The sequence below is a fragment of the Sebastes umbrosus genome, chromosome 1 (genome assembly GCF_015220745.1).
Source record: "Sebastes umbrosus isolate fSebUmb1 chromosome 1, fSebUmb1.pri, whole genome shotgun sequence".
NCBI lineage: Eukaryota > Metazoa > Chordata > Actinopteri > Perciformes > Sebastidae > Sebastes > Sebastes umbrosus.
Genome location: NC_051269.1, coordinates 38087831 through 38105675, shown reverse-complemented (window position 1 = coordinate 38105675; position 17845 = coordinate 38087831). Strand labels below are relative to the sequence as shown.

Sequence of the window (17845 nt, the reverse complement as noted above, 5' to 3'; positions counted from 1 at the left end):
GAATAAAGTTGTACCTGTTAAAGAGATATGTATGCACATTTGTATAAAATGTACACGTTGCATTTGTGTTTGTAATGGAACTATTGGAGGGTAAAAAACACCTCGGTTTCTATCAGAGTGTCTTTACCTCTGGGTCTAATAGGTATTGATTATGCAAGTCCCCTAATACCCATCAGTTAATATGTTCAGATGCAGTTTGATCAGTTCTTAGAGGTTCATTAACTCAGATTATAAGTGTTCAATAGTGCTAGATAGGGTCGTAAATCAATACTCATTTATCAACATGTTGATATTCAGCCTTTGAAAAATCACTATAAACACACCATCTCACCTTTTCAACTGTACAGTGTTAAAAATATTTATTACTCGGCTTTGTTGAATACTTGATTCTGATTGGTCAATCACAGCGTCCTACGGTCTGTTATTTCTTTATAGCAGACCGTTGCTATGTATAACAGACCGTTGCTATGTATAACAAACCATTGCTATGGGCACAGGTCTGATGTCGGACTCCAGCAGACCTCTTTTGTGTGAAATTATTGATTTCTTAAGTAAGTAGCCGTGTAATAAGCGGGATAATGTACAGCTAGCGGGTCATTGTTGTGAAATAAACCCATTCAGGGCGATGTCAGGGTTTATTTCATAACAATGACCAGCTCGCTGTACATTATCCTTGACATATATAGTGCAAGAAGCCGTTGTCTAAACAGAGTTATTGTGCGTCATGATGTATTCTGTCTTCATTAGACGTAATTAACTACTTACTATTTTCATTGTCATTTATTTTTGTCCTTTACAGGCTACCATAAACTGAGCCAGTCAATAGGTCGTTTTCATGGAGGACACCTTGACATGTCTCAGTAGGAAATGCACAATTAAATGATGGCTGAATTTAATTTAGCTTCTTCAGTGGCTCACTATCACACTGTCATGGTTTAACTAGTAACATGTCCTTCTATGACAAGTACAGATATTATTGTTGTGTATCAGGTGTTATAGAAATACTATAATAAATCACAACTAGCTGGTTGACAACAAGAGATGTTTAATGCCTGTTAGAGAGACTCACATTCATGTCAGTCCAGGACTATAAAACCAAATCAAACTGATTCCAACATAATATATCTTCAGGAATAAAACTAAAGAAATAAGGTCAAAAGTATTGTAGCTGTGTCTCACCATATCTGCACATGTGAACACATTTAGTATGAATACATTCAAATGTTTCAATGTGTAAAAAATATCTGAACAAATAGATTTATTTGTTGAATCCGAAAGGAGATCTGTAGTTGTGCATAACATTTGTGAGCAAATGAAGAAGATTTGCACAAAGGTTTTTAGGAATATAGGACTTAATTTGGATGGAAAAAAAATCATAGGTGCTGAGGGAAATATACATATACTGTATGTCTAAGTAGTGTGGAAACTGTGGTGTTAAAGAAAATGCTAAACATGTTTTATAGCACTGAGACATGTATGAAGCAGAAAGATACATTTATAGCAGGATAAAGTCAGAGAGGCTGGATGGGAATGGGATCTGATAGGGATACTGGGAACACAAGGAGAAGGAGTTTTCTCCTTTTTAAACAAGCACATGGCTGGTGGGAAGGAAATAAGAAATAGGGTGAAATGATGTTAAATAACCTGTACAGTAGGTGGCGATAATTCACCTTTAACCTGTTTGCGATGCGCCATTAAAACCAAAAGAAGAAGAAGAGAAAGGAAGAACCGAGAGAACAACACACCTGAACACACCTGACTCTCTTTAGGATAATGAGAACATCCAACCAGGAGCAAACAAACACTATCGGTGTCAATCACACCAGTTTCCAACATATTTCTCTATTTACCAGGATAAATATCGATGATGAACACAGAATTATCGACGTACTTTCACCTGAATCCACCAGAAAACCGGAGAAAAGTTCAAGTCAAGTTAAGACCACACCTGACCTGAAGGTGAGTAATTAAACTAGTAACGTTAGCATAACTGTTCATAACTGAACTTTTCTTGGTTTGTTGGCGGCTGCAGGTGAAAGTACATCGATAGTTCTGTGTACATCATTGATATTTATCCGTGGTAAATCTTACAAGCATCGTGAAAAATAGAGAAATGTGTCTTTGATTAAGCATACAGTAATAAACTGTTAACTGGTGTGATGACCGAACCGACCGAACCCGAAGAATGGACCGAGCCAGAGAACTTATACTGCTTCTATTGCTTCTTCTTGGTGTTTTTTGGCGGATTGCAACACCAGCTACCAGTTAGATGCATACCGCCCCCTACCGGACCGGAGCAGGTAGAACGGGTTCTAGTTTACCTTAGTCTGTAAAATAATAAAACACAATAAATAAAATACAATACAACACATTTAAATTAAATTAAATTAAATAAAATATTAAATCTATAAATAAATAAACTAAACCAGCTTTTAAGTGCATACCGTCACCTGTACTAGTCTGTAAAAAAATAAAATAAAATAAAATAATAAATTAATTAATAAACTAAACCAGATTTTAGGTGCATACCGCCACCTGTACTAGTCTGTAAAAAAATTAAATTAAATTAAATAATTAATTAAATTAAATTAAATTAAATTAAATTAAATAATAAGTACATAAATAAACTAAACCAGATTTTAGGTGCATACCGCCACCTGTACTAGTCTGTAAAAAAATTTAATTAAATTAAAAATTAAATTAAATTAAATTAAATTAAATTAAATTAAATTAAATTAAATAATAAGTACATAAATAAACTAAACCAGATTTTAGGTGCATACTGCCACCTGTACTAGTCTGTAAAAAAATTAAATTAAATTAAAAATAAAATAAAGTAAAATAAAATAATAAATAAATAAACTAAACCAGATTTTAGGTGTATACTGCCATCTGTACTAGTCTGTAAAAAAATAATAAAATAATAAATAAACTAAACCAGATTTTAGGTGCATACCTCTCTGGACACCTGTACTAGTCTGTAAAAAAATAATAAAATAAAATAAAATAAATTTAATTAAATTAAATTAAACTATATTCTACTTATCCTGTGTTTATTAAGAAATGTAGTACTCCTCTCTAGGAGTAGGCTATTCCTGATTGGATAGTTAAGTAATTTGAGCATCCCCATTGGCTATTCAGGAGGAACTGTCAAAATTGGGTAAATAATACTTGTACTCATAGACTGTATGTACATGTGATATGTATGTACATATGATTGTACTTGTAGATTTGATTCGTAGCTGTTAACTTGAGATTCACACATACAATTGAGTTCTGTGGGAACATTTTCAAACATATAGATGTGTGACTGCAAACCTTTTTTGTGACTGAAAATGTATGCTACTGCATTAATGCTACTTCCTGAGTGGAGAAACTCAAACCACAGCCAATGGCCTACATTGTTATTTTATGTTCATCTATTAACCAATAGTTCATGAATTTCAGGAAAATTTGAGACTATCAAGAGTTCATGGGTTCTCAACATTTTGTGACTCAAGGCCCTCTAATGATCGTTAAAAAATGAATTTGATTTTATTTAACAGTTCATTCTGGGATGGAGACAACACAGCTGACTAATATACGGCTGAGTCAGCAGTGGTGTTTCCATCCTGAAATGAATCACAAGGAATGTGTGTTTGGAGTACACGTGAAGGCCGGCTTGGCTCACAGCACCCGAGGGAAACAGGCTGTTGTCAGGTCAGAGTATAGTGTGCTTCAGTCAATCCCATCAGGGTTTCTACACCTCATAAAAGCCTCGATGGCAGAGTTGACCCCTGAACGGCCCAAGAGTGACTCACAATCTCCCACAATAATCTGGGTCAGGAGCAAAGTGGCAGAGAGGAAGAGAGAAAGAGAAGGGAAAAAGGCCAATAGGGAAGAGCACAGCACTGTTAAAGGGTGGTTCCCCAACTAGTGGTTGGTCATCAGGAATGTCAAGGCCAGGGTGTTTAAATGGTCACACTCAAAGTCTTGCCATCACAAAGATGGCGAGATGCAATGAACCGAACCAATCGGGATGTGGCGAACACTTTTGATCAGTGTTGCATTAAGGCAGTGGTTCCCAACCTGGGAGAAGCGGGACCTCTAGGCTGAGGCTAAATATTAACGATGCATGGTTCTGCACTGGCCTGGGAGGGGGGCTTGAAAATATTTTTTTATCTACAAAAGGGGGGCCCTGCAGAAAAGGTTTCGGGACTCGCAGCGTTGCCAAGGGATGCCAAGAGATGTAAAAGGGAAATGAAGACACAAGGGTATGAACCATAGACTATATATAAAGATGGATGTCTCCACTACTGGTCTACAGTAATGTAATATAATGCATTGATGCTGAAATGCTACACATGGCACCTTCGTGCATAAATATTTGGCCAGTATAAGATGCAACAACACACTGAGATATGAATAAGTAACAAGGAATACTTGTTTGCTGAACTCTCAGACCAACTCTTCATAATTCATGTTAAGTTAAAACATAATGAGCAAACCAAGAAGAAGCAGTGATGCAAAACATGTTGCATTCTTGTTTTCTGCTCACATTAATTATGAATAAAAACAGATCAGAGTGCAGATGTTCCTTGTTTGGATGTTTTCTTCTTTTGTATTTGACTGTGACCTCGCGAATAAGTGCTCTACGTGGACAACATGTAGATCCTCGTTTGGGGATCTGAGTTTGCGCTTCATGTAATGTTTACGTCACAAAGGTTATCCCTCTTATCTGCTCAGTTTAGCCCCAATGTTGTAAAGAGCTGAGATGAGAACACGTCTAGCATTGGTTTGTTTCAGGACGAGGCAGACAAAGGTCAGGTGGTTTGGAAAACCATCACAAGGCATTCCCGGCATCAGACGACATCTGAGCTCTGTTGTCCCCTTTCTCATTCCTCCCCATAGACGGAGCTCTGTTCCCTTCGCTTATCTGATCCCTGACAAGGAGCAGCAGAGCAGACGAGGGGAGTCAGGGTGGGACAGTCCTGAATAGAAGACATCATTTTAACAATCACTGCGGGGGGGGAGAGGCTGACTCTGGATAATGATATCTGCATCACCACCACATCACTTCAAATCGAGCCGCCTCTGAATCAGAAACTGGCTGAAAACCAAGAGGCTGATCCACATTTTGGAAATTCAAAACTACCCACAACAAAGTTTGACCCAACCGAATCTGATCGGACATTTCTGTGCACCATTCTGTGGGTCATTATCTCCACAGTGGCATATATCACATGACATAAAGCGATGGCATCAATAACATCATTCAATTCACTTTTCAGACTGCTCCGTCTTATCGTCTTGTCCAATCTGCCACTCGGTGGCTTGGAGGCAGTCGTGACATTCTGCGGTTATCTGCTTCGTCTCTCTCACAGTCAGGGCTCTCGGACACTTACTGCATTGTTGGAGCGGAGAAGTTAAGAGGCAGAAGTTTGGCGTGCCATGAAACTGGTTCACAGGCACCCCTCTACAGACTTGGCATCTGTTAAATGCTAAACTCACTGCACTGAGCACATGATGAGCTGACATTAATTTAATGCCTCAACCTGGGACTTGTCACAAACAGGGTTACAGAGTTTAAAGTGACGGGCTGTTTTATTGAGGAACTCCCAGTTCTCATATTTGTCAGACTCTCTCATGCACTAAGTAACCATATGCAGATGAGAGTCTGGGGAAAGTGTGGAATAGCCATTGTCACCTCCGACAGTAAAGCAGAGCAAAGAGGGAGCAACACTGCTCTCTGTTGCTTCTACGCAGTCACAACAGGAGTCGGCCGCTCATAGCTGCATCAGACGCTGTCAACCAGCAGATGGCAGGATGCAACAGTACAGTACTGTTCATATACAATTCAATTAAACTTTATTTCAGACAATATCCAATAAAATAATATTAATAATAAATTCAATACAATACAATACAAGGACAAGAACATTGCAGGTCCACAGTGATTAAAAGACATAGAGACATTTGTTCCAATGCTTCCAAAAACAAGAGGAATACCTCGTGTCACACCATCTGGGAGATTGAGTAAGATGTTGACTGCTTCATTAAATGCCACCTGACGCATTTTCAATTTTGATTTGCTATAACTGCACCACAAGTGGGCTCTAAAGAGGGCTGTTTTGACATCATCTGTACACATATGAAATTGACGTGGCATCATGTGCATACAGCTTGCATAATTAGTTAATTAGTTAATTAATTAATTAATTAAAATAAATTGTGAAAGTGTATCAGGGCTTAAAACACTATGATGGAAGTATATGATGGCCATTCCCATGCTCACTTACTGTATGTCTCATATGTTTTTGTAGCAGTTTTGGGGTTGATAACATTTCTTACACAGATTTGATGATAAATTTAACCATTATTTACCACTCGAGAATTGATAAAAATGGGCTGTGGGATTATCCTAGAGGTCACCACAGGTCATTTTATACGGTTTTCTCAAGTTTAAAAAAAATGGTCTCCCTACAATGAAATGGCTACTATGGGGACTAACATCATCACACAAGAGTCTCAGCTTTACATTGATACCCAGTTTATGCAATTCCAAGACTGTTTAGGGACCCTAGTATGCAGAAATATTCAAACATATCATTTTAGGATAGGCGAAAATAACACATTTATACTGCATGCATAAAACTGCATGTTTTTTGTCCCAAACTGCATGTGATTATCATAAAATGGGCATGTCTGTAAAGGGGAGACTCGTGGGTACCCAGAGAACCCATTTTCATTCACATATCTTGAGGTCAGAGGTCAAGGGACCCCTTTTAAAAATGGCTATGCCAGTTTTTCCTCAACAAAATTTAGCCTAACTTTGGAGCCTCCTTCACGACAAGGTAGCATGACATGGTTGGCATCAATGGATTCCTTAGGTTTTCTAGTTTCATATGATTAATACCTTCAGTCTACCTTTAAAACTAAACCTGCTACAGCCGCTGAAAGACAGTAAAGTTGGTCGGGATCGCGGGTCTGAGATGGTTAAAGTAGAAGTACTCTTGTGACTGATTAGATTAGTGATTAATTGGATTAATACTGATGCAACCATGTGTTAGTATCATTTTACTGTTGTAGCTGGTTGAGGTGGAGCTAGTTTTAGCTACTTTTAACTAGTCCAGCGGTTCCCAACGATGGGTCACAAGATAGATTTATGGGTCATGAAGATGTAATCTTATAATAATAATAATTATGATAACAATTTTACCTCTTTGGGCCTCAGACAGTTATATAAGAGAAACCATCTGAGAAGTTTAGGGGGGAAATGTCTCATTGGTGGAGCTGCTAATGACTCTGAGACAGAGAGACTCTGAACTCTGAAATACAACAAGTGGCCTCAACCTTTTTTTGTAAAGGGCCACAAGCCAAAAAGGCTGACACTGATTTCATCACGATGCTTCGTTTTTTATATTATATGTTTCTTTTTTAAAGTAATATCTTAATCTAAAAAGTAATCTGTATTAACTATTAAAAAGTACAGTATTTCCCTCTGAACTGTAGTGGAGTAGAAGTATAAAATTGCATAAAATGGATATGCTCAAGTACATCAACGTACCTCAAAAGTGTACTTAACATTACCGTACTTGAGTAATTGTAATTGGTTACTTAACTAGTGGTTTTACATTAGAGCATTTCCACTCATATAAAGTCAGCTATCAAATACTAATAATATGTTCTGTTGTTTTTTGCTTTGATATTGTGCAGGTAATTGTTTTGGGGAAACGTATCATTACCACAGTTTACACTATAATTACCACACTATATATGTAACATCTGTTTTCCAGCATCCTGACAGCATATTGAAGCATATTGTGTCTTCTGTCACTGACCTTATAAAAACCTCATCTAACCAATCTGTCTCATAATACAAAACTTAATTACTGTTGGTTGATTTTTGCTATTGAAGCTTTTGGATATTTTTTCTGACATGTTTCAATATCGGTGAAGCTCTGCTCCACACGGACGCTGACGTCGACATTGATTACAGTTAATTACTGAAGAAACTGCAACATTATCGGCATCAGTGCGTTTTCTGCAGGACGTCAGCGAGCGGCGTGCAGAAAGCTGAGGCAGTAAACTGATGAGGTGAGTTGTTGTGATTGATTGTTTTTTAACCTCTTTATGTCAATAAATCAATGCTACACACCACATCCATCCATCACTATCAGAATACCTCTCCTAGAATATTGTCATCAGCTTGCATCAGATGCCTTAAAGATGGAAACATCAATAGAAATGTGTGGAAACACTTATTACAAGCAGAGCTGCGTTAAAGCCAGTGAGTTGTGTAAGTGGATTAATCTTGTTTGCTGTTACTCGAGTATTTCTGTATTGATTGCACTAAATAACTCAGTCCACAATGTGCAGTAATGATCTAACTACTTTAGTTCAGTTATGGAAGAAGTATTCCGAACTTTTACTTAAGTAAAACTAATAATACAACAGTGTAAAAATACTCTGTTAAACTCTGTTAAGTAAAAGTCCTGCATTCAAAATATTACTTGAGTAAAAGTACAGTGTTAGAATCAAAATATACTCAAAGTATCAAAAGTAAAAGTAGTCATTATGCATAATGGCCCATTTCAGAATAATATATATCATGTTATTGGTAGGGCTGTCAATCGATTAAAATATTTAATCACGATTAATCGTATGATTGTCCATAATTAATCACGATTAATTGCAAATGAATCACACATTTTTTCTCTCTTCAAAATATACGTCATTAAAGGGAGATTTATCAAGTATTTAATACTCTTATCAACATGGGAGTTGGCCAATGTGCTTGCTATGTGCAAATGTATGTATATATTTATTATTGGACATCAATTAATAACACAAAACAATGACACATATTGTCCAGAAACCCTCACAGGTACTGCATTTAGCATAAAAAAATATGCTCAAATCATAACATGGCAAACTGCAGCCCAACAGGCAACAACAGCTGTCAGTGTGTCAGTGTGCTGACTTGACTATGACTTGCCCCAAACTGCATGTGATTATCATAAAGTGTGCATGTCTGTAAAGGGGAGACTCGTGGGTACCCATAGAACCCATTTACATTCACATATCTGGAGGTCAGAGGTCAAGGGACCCCTTTGAAAATGGACATGCCAGTTTTTCCTCGCCAAAATTTAGCGTACGCTTGGAGCATTATTTAGCGTCCTTCGCGACAAGCTAGTATGACATGGTTGGTACCAATTGATTCATTAGGTTTTTTAGTTTCATATGATACCAGTATCTTCACTCTAACTTTAAAAATGAACCTTAAATATCGCAAGTTGCTCTAATGTGTTAACGAAATTAAAACAAATTCTTCGTCGTCTTTGACAGCCCTAATTATTGCATTATAATTATTGATGCATTACTGTATCACATTAATATTGCAGTAGGTTATGATGTGACAGATTTTAAATACTTAACGGCTGGGCAGCTCAATCTACAATAATATATCAGTGTATTAGTTGATTCAGATTATTAATCCAAAACATAAATCTATAAAGTAACTAAAACTGTCAGAGGCAAATATTGTACTTTTTACTCCACTACATTTATCTGAGATGCAGTGGAGTAGAAGTATAAAGTTACATATAATGGAAATACTCAAGTAAAGCACAGTACCTCAAAAAAGTACAATACTTTCCTTAGTGACATCGCTGGTTTAGTTAGTATGTATAAGGTTGGTTTTGCCGGGAGGATGTGATATTTTGTAAAAATCACTTCTCCTCCCAGCAAGGACAGACTCTGATCAGTAGCCTTTCATCTCTGGTTGAGAGAAACAGGAAACACTGACACTTCTCCCACCCTCCCGTTCTTAATGAAGTCATCCACCGACACACACAGAGACGGAGTCAGGATCCCCCTGAGCCCCGGTGAGCGTATGGATGGCTGCGTACCGTCGTACAATGGGCATGAAAAAGAGAAACTCTCCCAAGAGAAAGCCTATTGAAACCCCCTCCCCGCCCCAGAGGGACTAGAGAGTGCGCTCTCTGCATTATAATTCCAACGAGATGCAATTCAAGTATCTCGGAGAGTGTCACCAAATGGCACTGCTGGGATCCTTTTCGAGTTCACACCCCACCAGGACGGCTGCTAAGCTCGCGCTAATTGAGAGTGTGTAACACAGATGCTCTCCTCCGGGTTAAGGGGGGAAAAGCAGAGTGCGATGACGCAGGCTGTTTCCCACATTTTCTCAAAATAATCCTGCAGATTTTTACATCATTTTTTGAAAGATGCTATCCACCCGCTGTCCACTGGCTAAGAAAGAGAAATGATTAAAGATGAATAAACAGATGAATTAGAATTTTATTACCATCAAAGTCATCAACTCAGTCAAAGGAGTACGGTACAGAGCTCACAAATGCAAGACAGGACCTACAGGTGACCACTGGTCCTGGCGAACATCACATCTACAAATACACCTGTAAGTGGCGTGGCGAAAATGAACAGACATGGAATACTAAATACAGTGAGGGATGATATTGGAAAAAAGCATTGCTTTAAACTGTGTAACAGTGTTCAAACAGTATTTATTTGCCATCTAAACAAAGAGAACGGACTACATGAAATACTCTATTCACATAAAAATCTCTGATATTCTTCTGTTTAAGCCTCTCGTTAAAATCTAAAATATTCATCTTAAACTAGGTAAGAAATGATATAGTGGTCTAATCTGAATGATTGGCGTGTCTACCAATCTACCATAGCACAAATTAAAAAGAGATACATGTAAATAAATAAGACTCTGCGACAACAAAGTCAAACTTCTACGGATTATAAATGCGATCAGTTTTCTCCAAAGCTCCTAAATGCACATTTTTCATATAAATCCACAGGTGTTCACAGTTGACAACAGGTTGGGTGGAGTCAGACAAAGTGTTCGTGCACGAGCCAGAACATATTTTACTTTAATCATATCATCTAGTTATCGTATTGACAATGTGGCTGCTGTCTTTATGTGACCAGGGAATGAAAACCTCCCCATGGTTCAGTGAGTGTTAGCGCAGAAAATCCAACACGTTCTCACTCCCAAATCGTCAAATAGGTACCCCTATAGCGTCGGTTTTGGACGCGTCAGGGACAGCGTGTCAGTTTCCGCTCGTGCATACGGTGTCTTTTCAAAATAAACTTCCAATGTAGGTTTACTTGGTAGGTTTAGACAACAAAAGTACTTGGTTAGGTTAGAAAAGATCATGGTTTGGGTTAAAATAAGTACGTAAAATAAGCATGCTCTTTACATAACTTACTTACTTAGTTAAAGGTACAGTGCGTAACATCTGGCGGCATCTAATGGTGAGGTTGCAGATTGCTACCTCTCCCGTGTGCCAAGCCTTTAGGAGAACTACGGTGACCGACAAGAAAACACGAATGGCCCGATCTAGAGCTGGTGTAAGAGTATAGCGTAGGTCATTTGGAGTACGTGGGAAGTGAGTGGTGAAGCAAGAGAGAGAGAGAGCAGCAGCAAATGTGGGTGAGCGAACAAGTGTACTAGCGGTGCAGAAGTTAGTTTAGCTTTGAGAATGTCAAGTGAATTTAAAGTGGAAGTTGCAGTTTCAGCTCCTCAAGACCAACAGAGGTTTCCTGTGTCTTGTATACCAGCGGCTGAGCGGGGTGATAGGGGTTAACTCCAGAGCAAGCAACGTTATCAGCTCACAGCACGTAAGTTACGTAGCAAAAGTAGGGTAAAATTAATCAACGGTGACTTGGTGTCACACGGGACACAAACAGCGGTCTCCTGGGTGAAAGTCGGTGTTTGTTGGACCCAACCGTCCACCCCGATCTCCTCCCTAAGAGCGGACTTTGTCTCTATTTATACTACGTTAATCTCACCGTCTAATAATGACACAGTTGGGTTTAGTTGGTTGGGTTAGTTGAAAGCCCGGCGCGTCTCATACAGAAGCTTAAGGTGTGCCTCGTGTGTCGGTATCAGACGCACCAAGCGGTATTTTTGATGAGTTGGGAGTGAGAACAAATATTGTCTTATTCACCCCCCCACACACACACATATCTGACAGCAGCCACGCGTTAGTTCAGTGACAGCTGGCGAGGACTATAGACTTCTACTTACAGGTACATGGACTGTATCGAAAGGACACCAGGAATCACAGTTTCTGCAGCCATTCGAATATTGCTCAATTTCCCTCCAGAGTGATTACAGAGAACTCCTTCTGTAGCTCATTATTAATGCTCGAGGGGACCAGAGACAAGTAAAAGGAAAGGTTGTTATTACTGTTCATCAAGTATAAGGAGAATAATCTATGAAAATAAACAACAACAAAAAGAGATATGGCAATAAAAAATATAAATAAATAAATTCAGAAACATATGCTTCATACATTATTTTCAGTACAATACAGGTCAGCAAAGCTGAGTTGGGTGAAGATGACCCTATAGTTACCACAAAGTCTAAATGATGTCTTCCCTTGAAAAGCCGCATGTGGTCAGTTAATGCACATTTTGTTTTACAATTACAACCAAATATTAAGACATATGTGGCATTTTGAGTCGGACATGATTAAACCAAAGTAGATACAAGTCAACTAAATCTAGCGAAAAGGTGATGAATAAAGATGTTTCATGAAGTTTCTAAAAAAGAAAAGCTACAAATGAATTTGAATGCATAGAAACTGCTATGTAATGAAGACAGTTATTTATTCATATAACTTACACTGACAGCAGGGGTGCTAAATGAACAGTGGCGATAGACGGCGTAATGTATAGTGTGCTTTTGAAAAGAACATTAGCCTCGGCATGGCTTGTGGCGGGAGGCGATGGTTCTCTGGCCTGCGATAAGACGGGAGTTTGGCGGCAGCGCGTCTTTCTTCCACCAAATGTGAAATTAACAGCAGAAAGTGAGAATGCATGCTGTTCTGGCTACTTCTACAAAGGTCTCTATATACAGAATCTTTACAGCTATGAGGTTCTTTCCTGAGCAGGAAGTTAGCAAAGGAACGTAGTGTTTGTGTTTTTGTGTGCGTGTCTGTGTGTGTCTGTGTGCGTGTCTGTGTGTGTGTGTGTGTGTGTGTGTGAGAGTGTGCTCATGTGTGAAGCTGCCTGGTTCAAACTACACAACTGGGCATGATAACTCCCAGTCACCAATCTCAGCATTGTTTAACGCAGTGATTATCAAAGTGGGGTTTGGGGACCCTGAGGGGTCGGTGGCACTCTCTCAGGGCAAAGGCAACGTGAGGCGACACAACAGGTGGCCTTCATCGCCGCTAGTTCTCTGATGTCGGGTTGGTGTGTCCGTATCTTTAGACTTGTAAGTTTAAATATCTGCATTTGTTAGAGCTATCTCAGTCTCGCTACTGTTCATTTTCAGAAAGCTTTTAAGATCAGTTACTTGAAATGTAGCCTATAAATCCTGTCAAATGCAATTTGAATGACATCATCCTCTGTTTAAAAGGTATATAAGAGGTAATAACTATCAATATTATTACAAATTTCCCCGCTGTGGGACATTTAAAAGATTATCTCATCTTATCTCCACATGATTCAAATTGAAATGTGTTTCTCTTGATCACTGTGAAACAGCTCTGATGTATTTAGGGTGAAAAGTTTTACAATATAAATAGTCTAGCATCTAAGAGTACAAATGGTAGTATGCTTTATCGGTGTTACAGTTAAGAGGGGGTCCTTGGAAAAATGTTCTCCCCTGTAAGAGGTCCCTGGCCCCCCAAAAGTTTGAGAACCCCTGATTTAAAGTACAATAGCTGGTTAGTGTAGACGAGAACAGATACGAGAGAGAACCATAATTTCCCCTGTGGTGGGAACATGTGATCTTCTCCATGTGTGAGGAGGACCAGCACTTACTGAGTATCACGGTTACAAGGTCAAAATTTCAGAAGCAAAACTTTTCTACCGTTTCTAAGAACAAATATTTTAATTGCAAGACTGGCAGAAAGAAGTTTCCCAAGTCGGCTCATTAAAAAGGAATCAAAGCCGTTTTCAGCACAATTATGTCTTCCTGTATTCTCGCTGAGAGGAGATAAGAAAGAAGACTTTAGCTGTAAGCCACAGCTTGACGGCAAATCTGTTTCTGCCCCTAAAACTCAAGTGTGCGGAGATAGACGTGGTCTGTGTAATCACATAAAACACTGAAGGGGTCAGTGAAAAAAGGACACAATACATGTGGAAAGAAAGCCGATGCAACGCAGCACTCAGGAAAGGTAGCACACAGCCTCCATGAGATGATGCTAATGCTGCGAGTGAGAGAGAAGCAGAGTCAGTGTCACCATGCTAGCAGCTAATGTACAGTGTGCAGGAGTTGGTGGGGACTGCAGAGGTCACATGGGGAGGGGTGGTGGTGGTGGTGGTGGTGGTGGTGTTGAGGGGGTCTATCCCTGCTCATCCCCGGCCTCTGCGGCTGCATGGAGAACAACCGAAGCGTCTCCGTTACAACGCGATGTGGGCTCGGCCTCCTGCGGCGCCGGGCTCGGTTGCTGCGGCTCCCCGGCTGAGGCTGCCACCACGGCTCCGGCTCCGGCCTCTGGCGCCGGTTGGCTTGTCTCCGCTCCAGCAGGGAGCTCTGTGACGGCGGCGGGCACTCCCTCGGACGTCGCGGCGGACGACGTTGCAGAGGGGTCGGCGGCGGCCAGGGGAGCTGCGGCGCCTGCTTCTGCTGGGGCGCCGGCCGCGGGGCTGGCTGCCCTCGAGTCACTATTCTCAGGTGCTCGCAGTCTCTTCATGATGGTGGTGACACGCACGGCTTTCTGTAGGAGGAGGGAGAAGAAACTGAACTCAAAATAGCTTCTTTAACCTGAAAACATCGACTCTCATCGGCCTGCCTTAACTGTTAGACGGGAACAGAGTAACCAGAAGAAGTTGAAACATGTCTCCAAACTTTTACTTTAAACAAACCGGTAATAGTAATAACGCTACGCTGAAGAGTTGCTGTGTAGTTGGGTGCAACAACAATAAATCCAAAAACGCTGATCTCCGATTTGTTCCCCTTCCATGTCCTAAGTAAGGGATAATGTACAGCGAGCCGGTCATTGTTGTGAACACCAACAGGGCGATGCCGTGGACCCCGGCGAAACGGTCTTGCATCGCCCTGAAGGGGTTTATTTCACAACAATGAGCCGCAAGCTGTACAAGATCCCGCTTATTACACGGCTACTTACTTAAGAAATCAATCATTTGACACAAAAACGGTCCGTTATACATAGCAACGGTCTGCTATAAAGCAATAACAAACCGTAGAACGCTATGATTGACCAACTAGAATCAAGTATTCAACAAAGCCGTGTAATAAAAAAGACATGATAGAGGAACTTTATGGCTCCAACTATAGACCAGACCAGCGTCTCATCATCACCGAGGCTGAGCTACCGTTTTGGGGAAAGAAACTTGCAGTCACTGGACATAAAATTATGAAAAGATTGTTGTGTAGCGGGTTAACCAAGGCTTTCACACTGAGATTTGAGGCATATACGATACGTGAATATTCACTGTCAGTGTGGAAAATGGTTAAGTAATGCTGGTGACAGTGACTAGCATGGCAAGCTAATGTTAGCTTGAGTGGGAGGCTGCTGCAGTAATACAGTCATACGTTAACGTTATAGCAGCATCACACTGTCGTCTCCAACTAAATCTCAGCCTATAGATCAAACGGTTGGCTAATAACAGGTTGGTTATTTACAGACAACACTTAGCCTAACGTGATTCAATCAAATATGTACAGACGCCTAGATAATAAATATCCGGCCACTGTGTTGGACGGGGGAAGACTGAAGGGGCATGGCGGTGATCAACCTTCATTTATTAAGATATCGTGAACGCTCAGGTTCAGGCAAGATTCCCAAATAACTATTAGACATGTGTATAAAACAAATGTTCGTTTAACAAGAGATGAATTCATACAAACTTGTCAAAATTACAATCCAAACATACATCAAATTACATTGAAATCTATGGGAACTTTGTTTTTCTATCCCCCAAAAGGGGGCGTGGCCTCGACTTTTTATGTGCCGGTCTGATGTAAACTGGACTACTACACCTCCCTGTTCAAGGATCGTACAAACACGGTTTAACGTTGTGAAGAAGACCTTCCAGGCAGAGAGAATAAAAGGGCTCACCTTCCATTTAGCTCTGGCAAAGTTCTTCTCTATCTGTGCGCACACATTTTCCTTGATGTTCTTATCTGAAGCTGCACCGCCGGAGATCCTGTTGAAGGAAACGGGAGAAAAACACAACTTCACACTACAGAGCTTTATGCTTCCCCTCTTTCCATCTTTGGGCTGCTGCACACTGTATTACTCAATCTGTTGTTCATTTTATTGACTGGCAAACTTTTGTAAGAACTGTTTAATTCTGATTATTTTTCAGCTTGGGACTTTTTCTCTCAGTTTTTGTCCCTGAGACAATCGATTTGTGTTCATATTGTATACTCAGCTGGAGGTGTCTCTGTAAGATACATCTAAGTGATTGAAGAAATCATTAATACATGACTGTTTAACACAAAGATCCTCAGTTAAATATCTTCAAACAGTTGCAATTGAACGACCGCTAAAGCATACAAGAGATAATACACAATGAGGTGTCCCTATATAAGAAAAATGTTTAACAAAGGGGTTTTCCTCTGCCAAATAAGATATTTTCAATGTAAGGGATAATGTACAGCGTAGGCTACCGGTCATTGTTGAGAAAGAAACCCAGACAGCGGAGGGGTCTCTCATCGCCCTGAAGGGGTTTATTTCACAACAATGACCCGCTAGCTGTACATTATCCCGCTTATTACACGGCTACTTACTGAAGAAATCAATATTTTGACACAAAAACGGTCCGCCAGAGACTGACATCAGAACTGCGCCCATAGCAACGGTCTGTTATACATAGCAACAGTCTGTTATACATAGCAACGGTCTGCTATACATAGCAACGGTCTGTTATTAAGAAATTACAGAACCAAGAACGCTGTGATTGACCAATCACAAGTGAGTATTCAACACAGCCGTGTAATAAAATGATATATCAAATGACAATGTGAAAACACTTTTTTTGGGGATAAAAAAAAAACAAACACTTTTTTTTGTCATAAATCTAACTATTGGACAAAGTGAAATTTTGACCTGATTATTACGTTGGATTAAAAAGTCAAGGGATAATTTTTCATGATCATTTCAGTTATTACAAATGACCCTGTGGTCATGAATGTCTGCACCAAATCTAATGGCAATCCATCCAATATTTGTCAGGACATTCCTATAGTAAACAGAAAATATCAAGCTGCTGGTGACAGCGGAGTAAAAGTGATTTAATCACCAAAGTCAGTCGAATACATTGTTATTGTTGCTGAATTTTGTGCCAATCCATCCGATAACATTTTCTGATATTCTATATATTTCCATCTCTAGATCCACACTGCTAATTTACTGTTGAGTAAAACATCAATATGGTTGCCGTGGTAACTTACAGCCTAATAAATGCTGATCACTCATTAAGCGATGCAGCGATTAGCCTTTTAAAGTGAACAATGAAGTTTCTCAATGTGATTTTAAGCGACACATCAAAGAAGAAAGAAAGTCTGCTCTCTTGCAGTTCTCTACAGTCTGATCACACTGCTCTGGTTTAAAGGGTCTGCACAATATATCAAAGCTCTGCCGCCTACCATTCATGGTTTATAGCCTCCTGGGCTGTCAGTCTCTGGTCTTGATCCACCTCCATCAGACGGGCAACCAGACTCTTAGCTGTCAGAGACAAATCACACAGAAGAAACTCAACGAAAAAAAGGGTTTGTTCTCCTGACGGACATAAATATGACATGTGTGTTTGGCCACTCTGCGGGTAAGAAAGGAGAAAGTCTTTTGAATCTGAAATGTTTACTCAGCAGGCTGTCAGAGTGTTAGCTTTA

The 17845-nt window shown here is 39.8% G+C and overlaps 1 protein-coding gene across 2 annotated transcripts in view; it reads right to left on the bottom strand.

Annotated features, from left to right (window-relative positions):
• Window positions 1-4597: 4597 nt before the first annotated feature.
• The window catches only part of LOC119491150 (caM kinase-like vesicle-associated protein), a 62162-nt gene continuing 48914 nt past the window's right edge, over window positions 4598-17845 (bottom strand). Inside the window, exons 9-12 of one of the 2 annotated variants that reach the window (XR_005207552.1) lie at window positions 17603-17681; window positions 16071-16158; window positions 11414-14705; window positions 4598-4608 (exon numbers count right to left, since the gene is read on the bottom strand). Coding sequence is in view for 1 of the 2 variants with exons in the window: in XM_037774856.1 (XP_037630784.1) it covers window positions 14331-14705; window positions 16071-16158; window positions 17603-17681 (542 nt within the window). In the remaining variant the exon portion in view is untranslated. Of the gene's footprint in view, window positions 4609-11264; window positions 14706-16070; window positions 16159-17602; window positions 17682-17845 lie in introns of those variants that run through there. The other variant, XM_037774856.1, reaches the window with a different exon arrangement.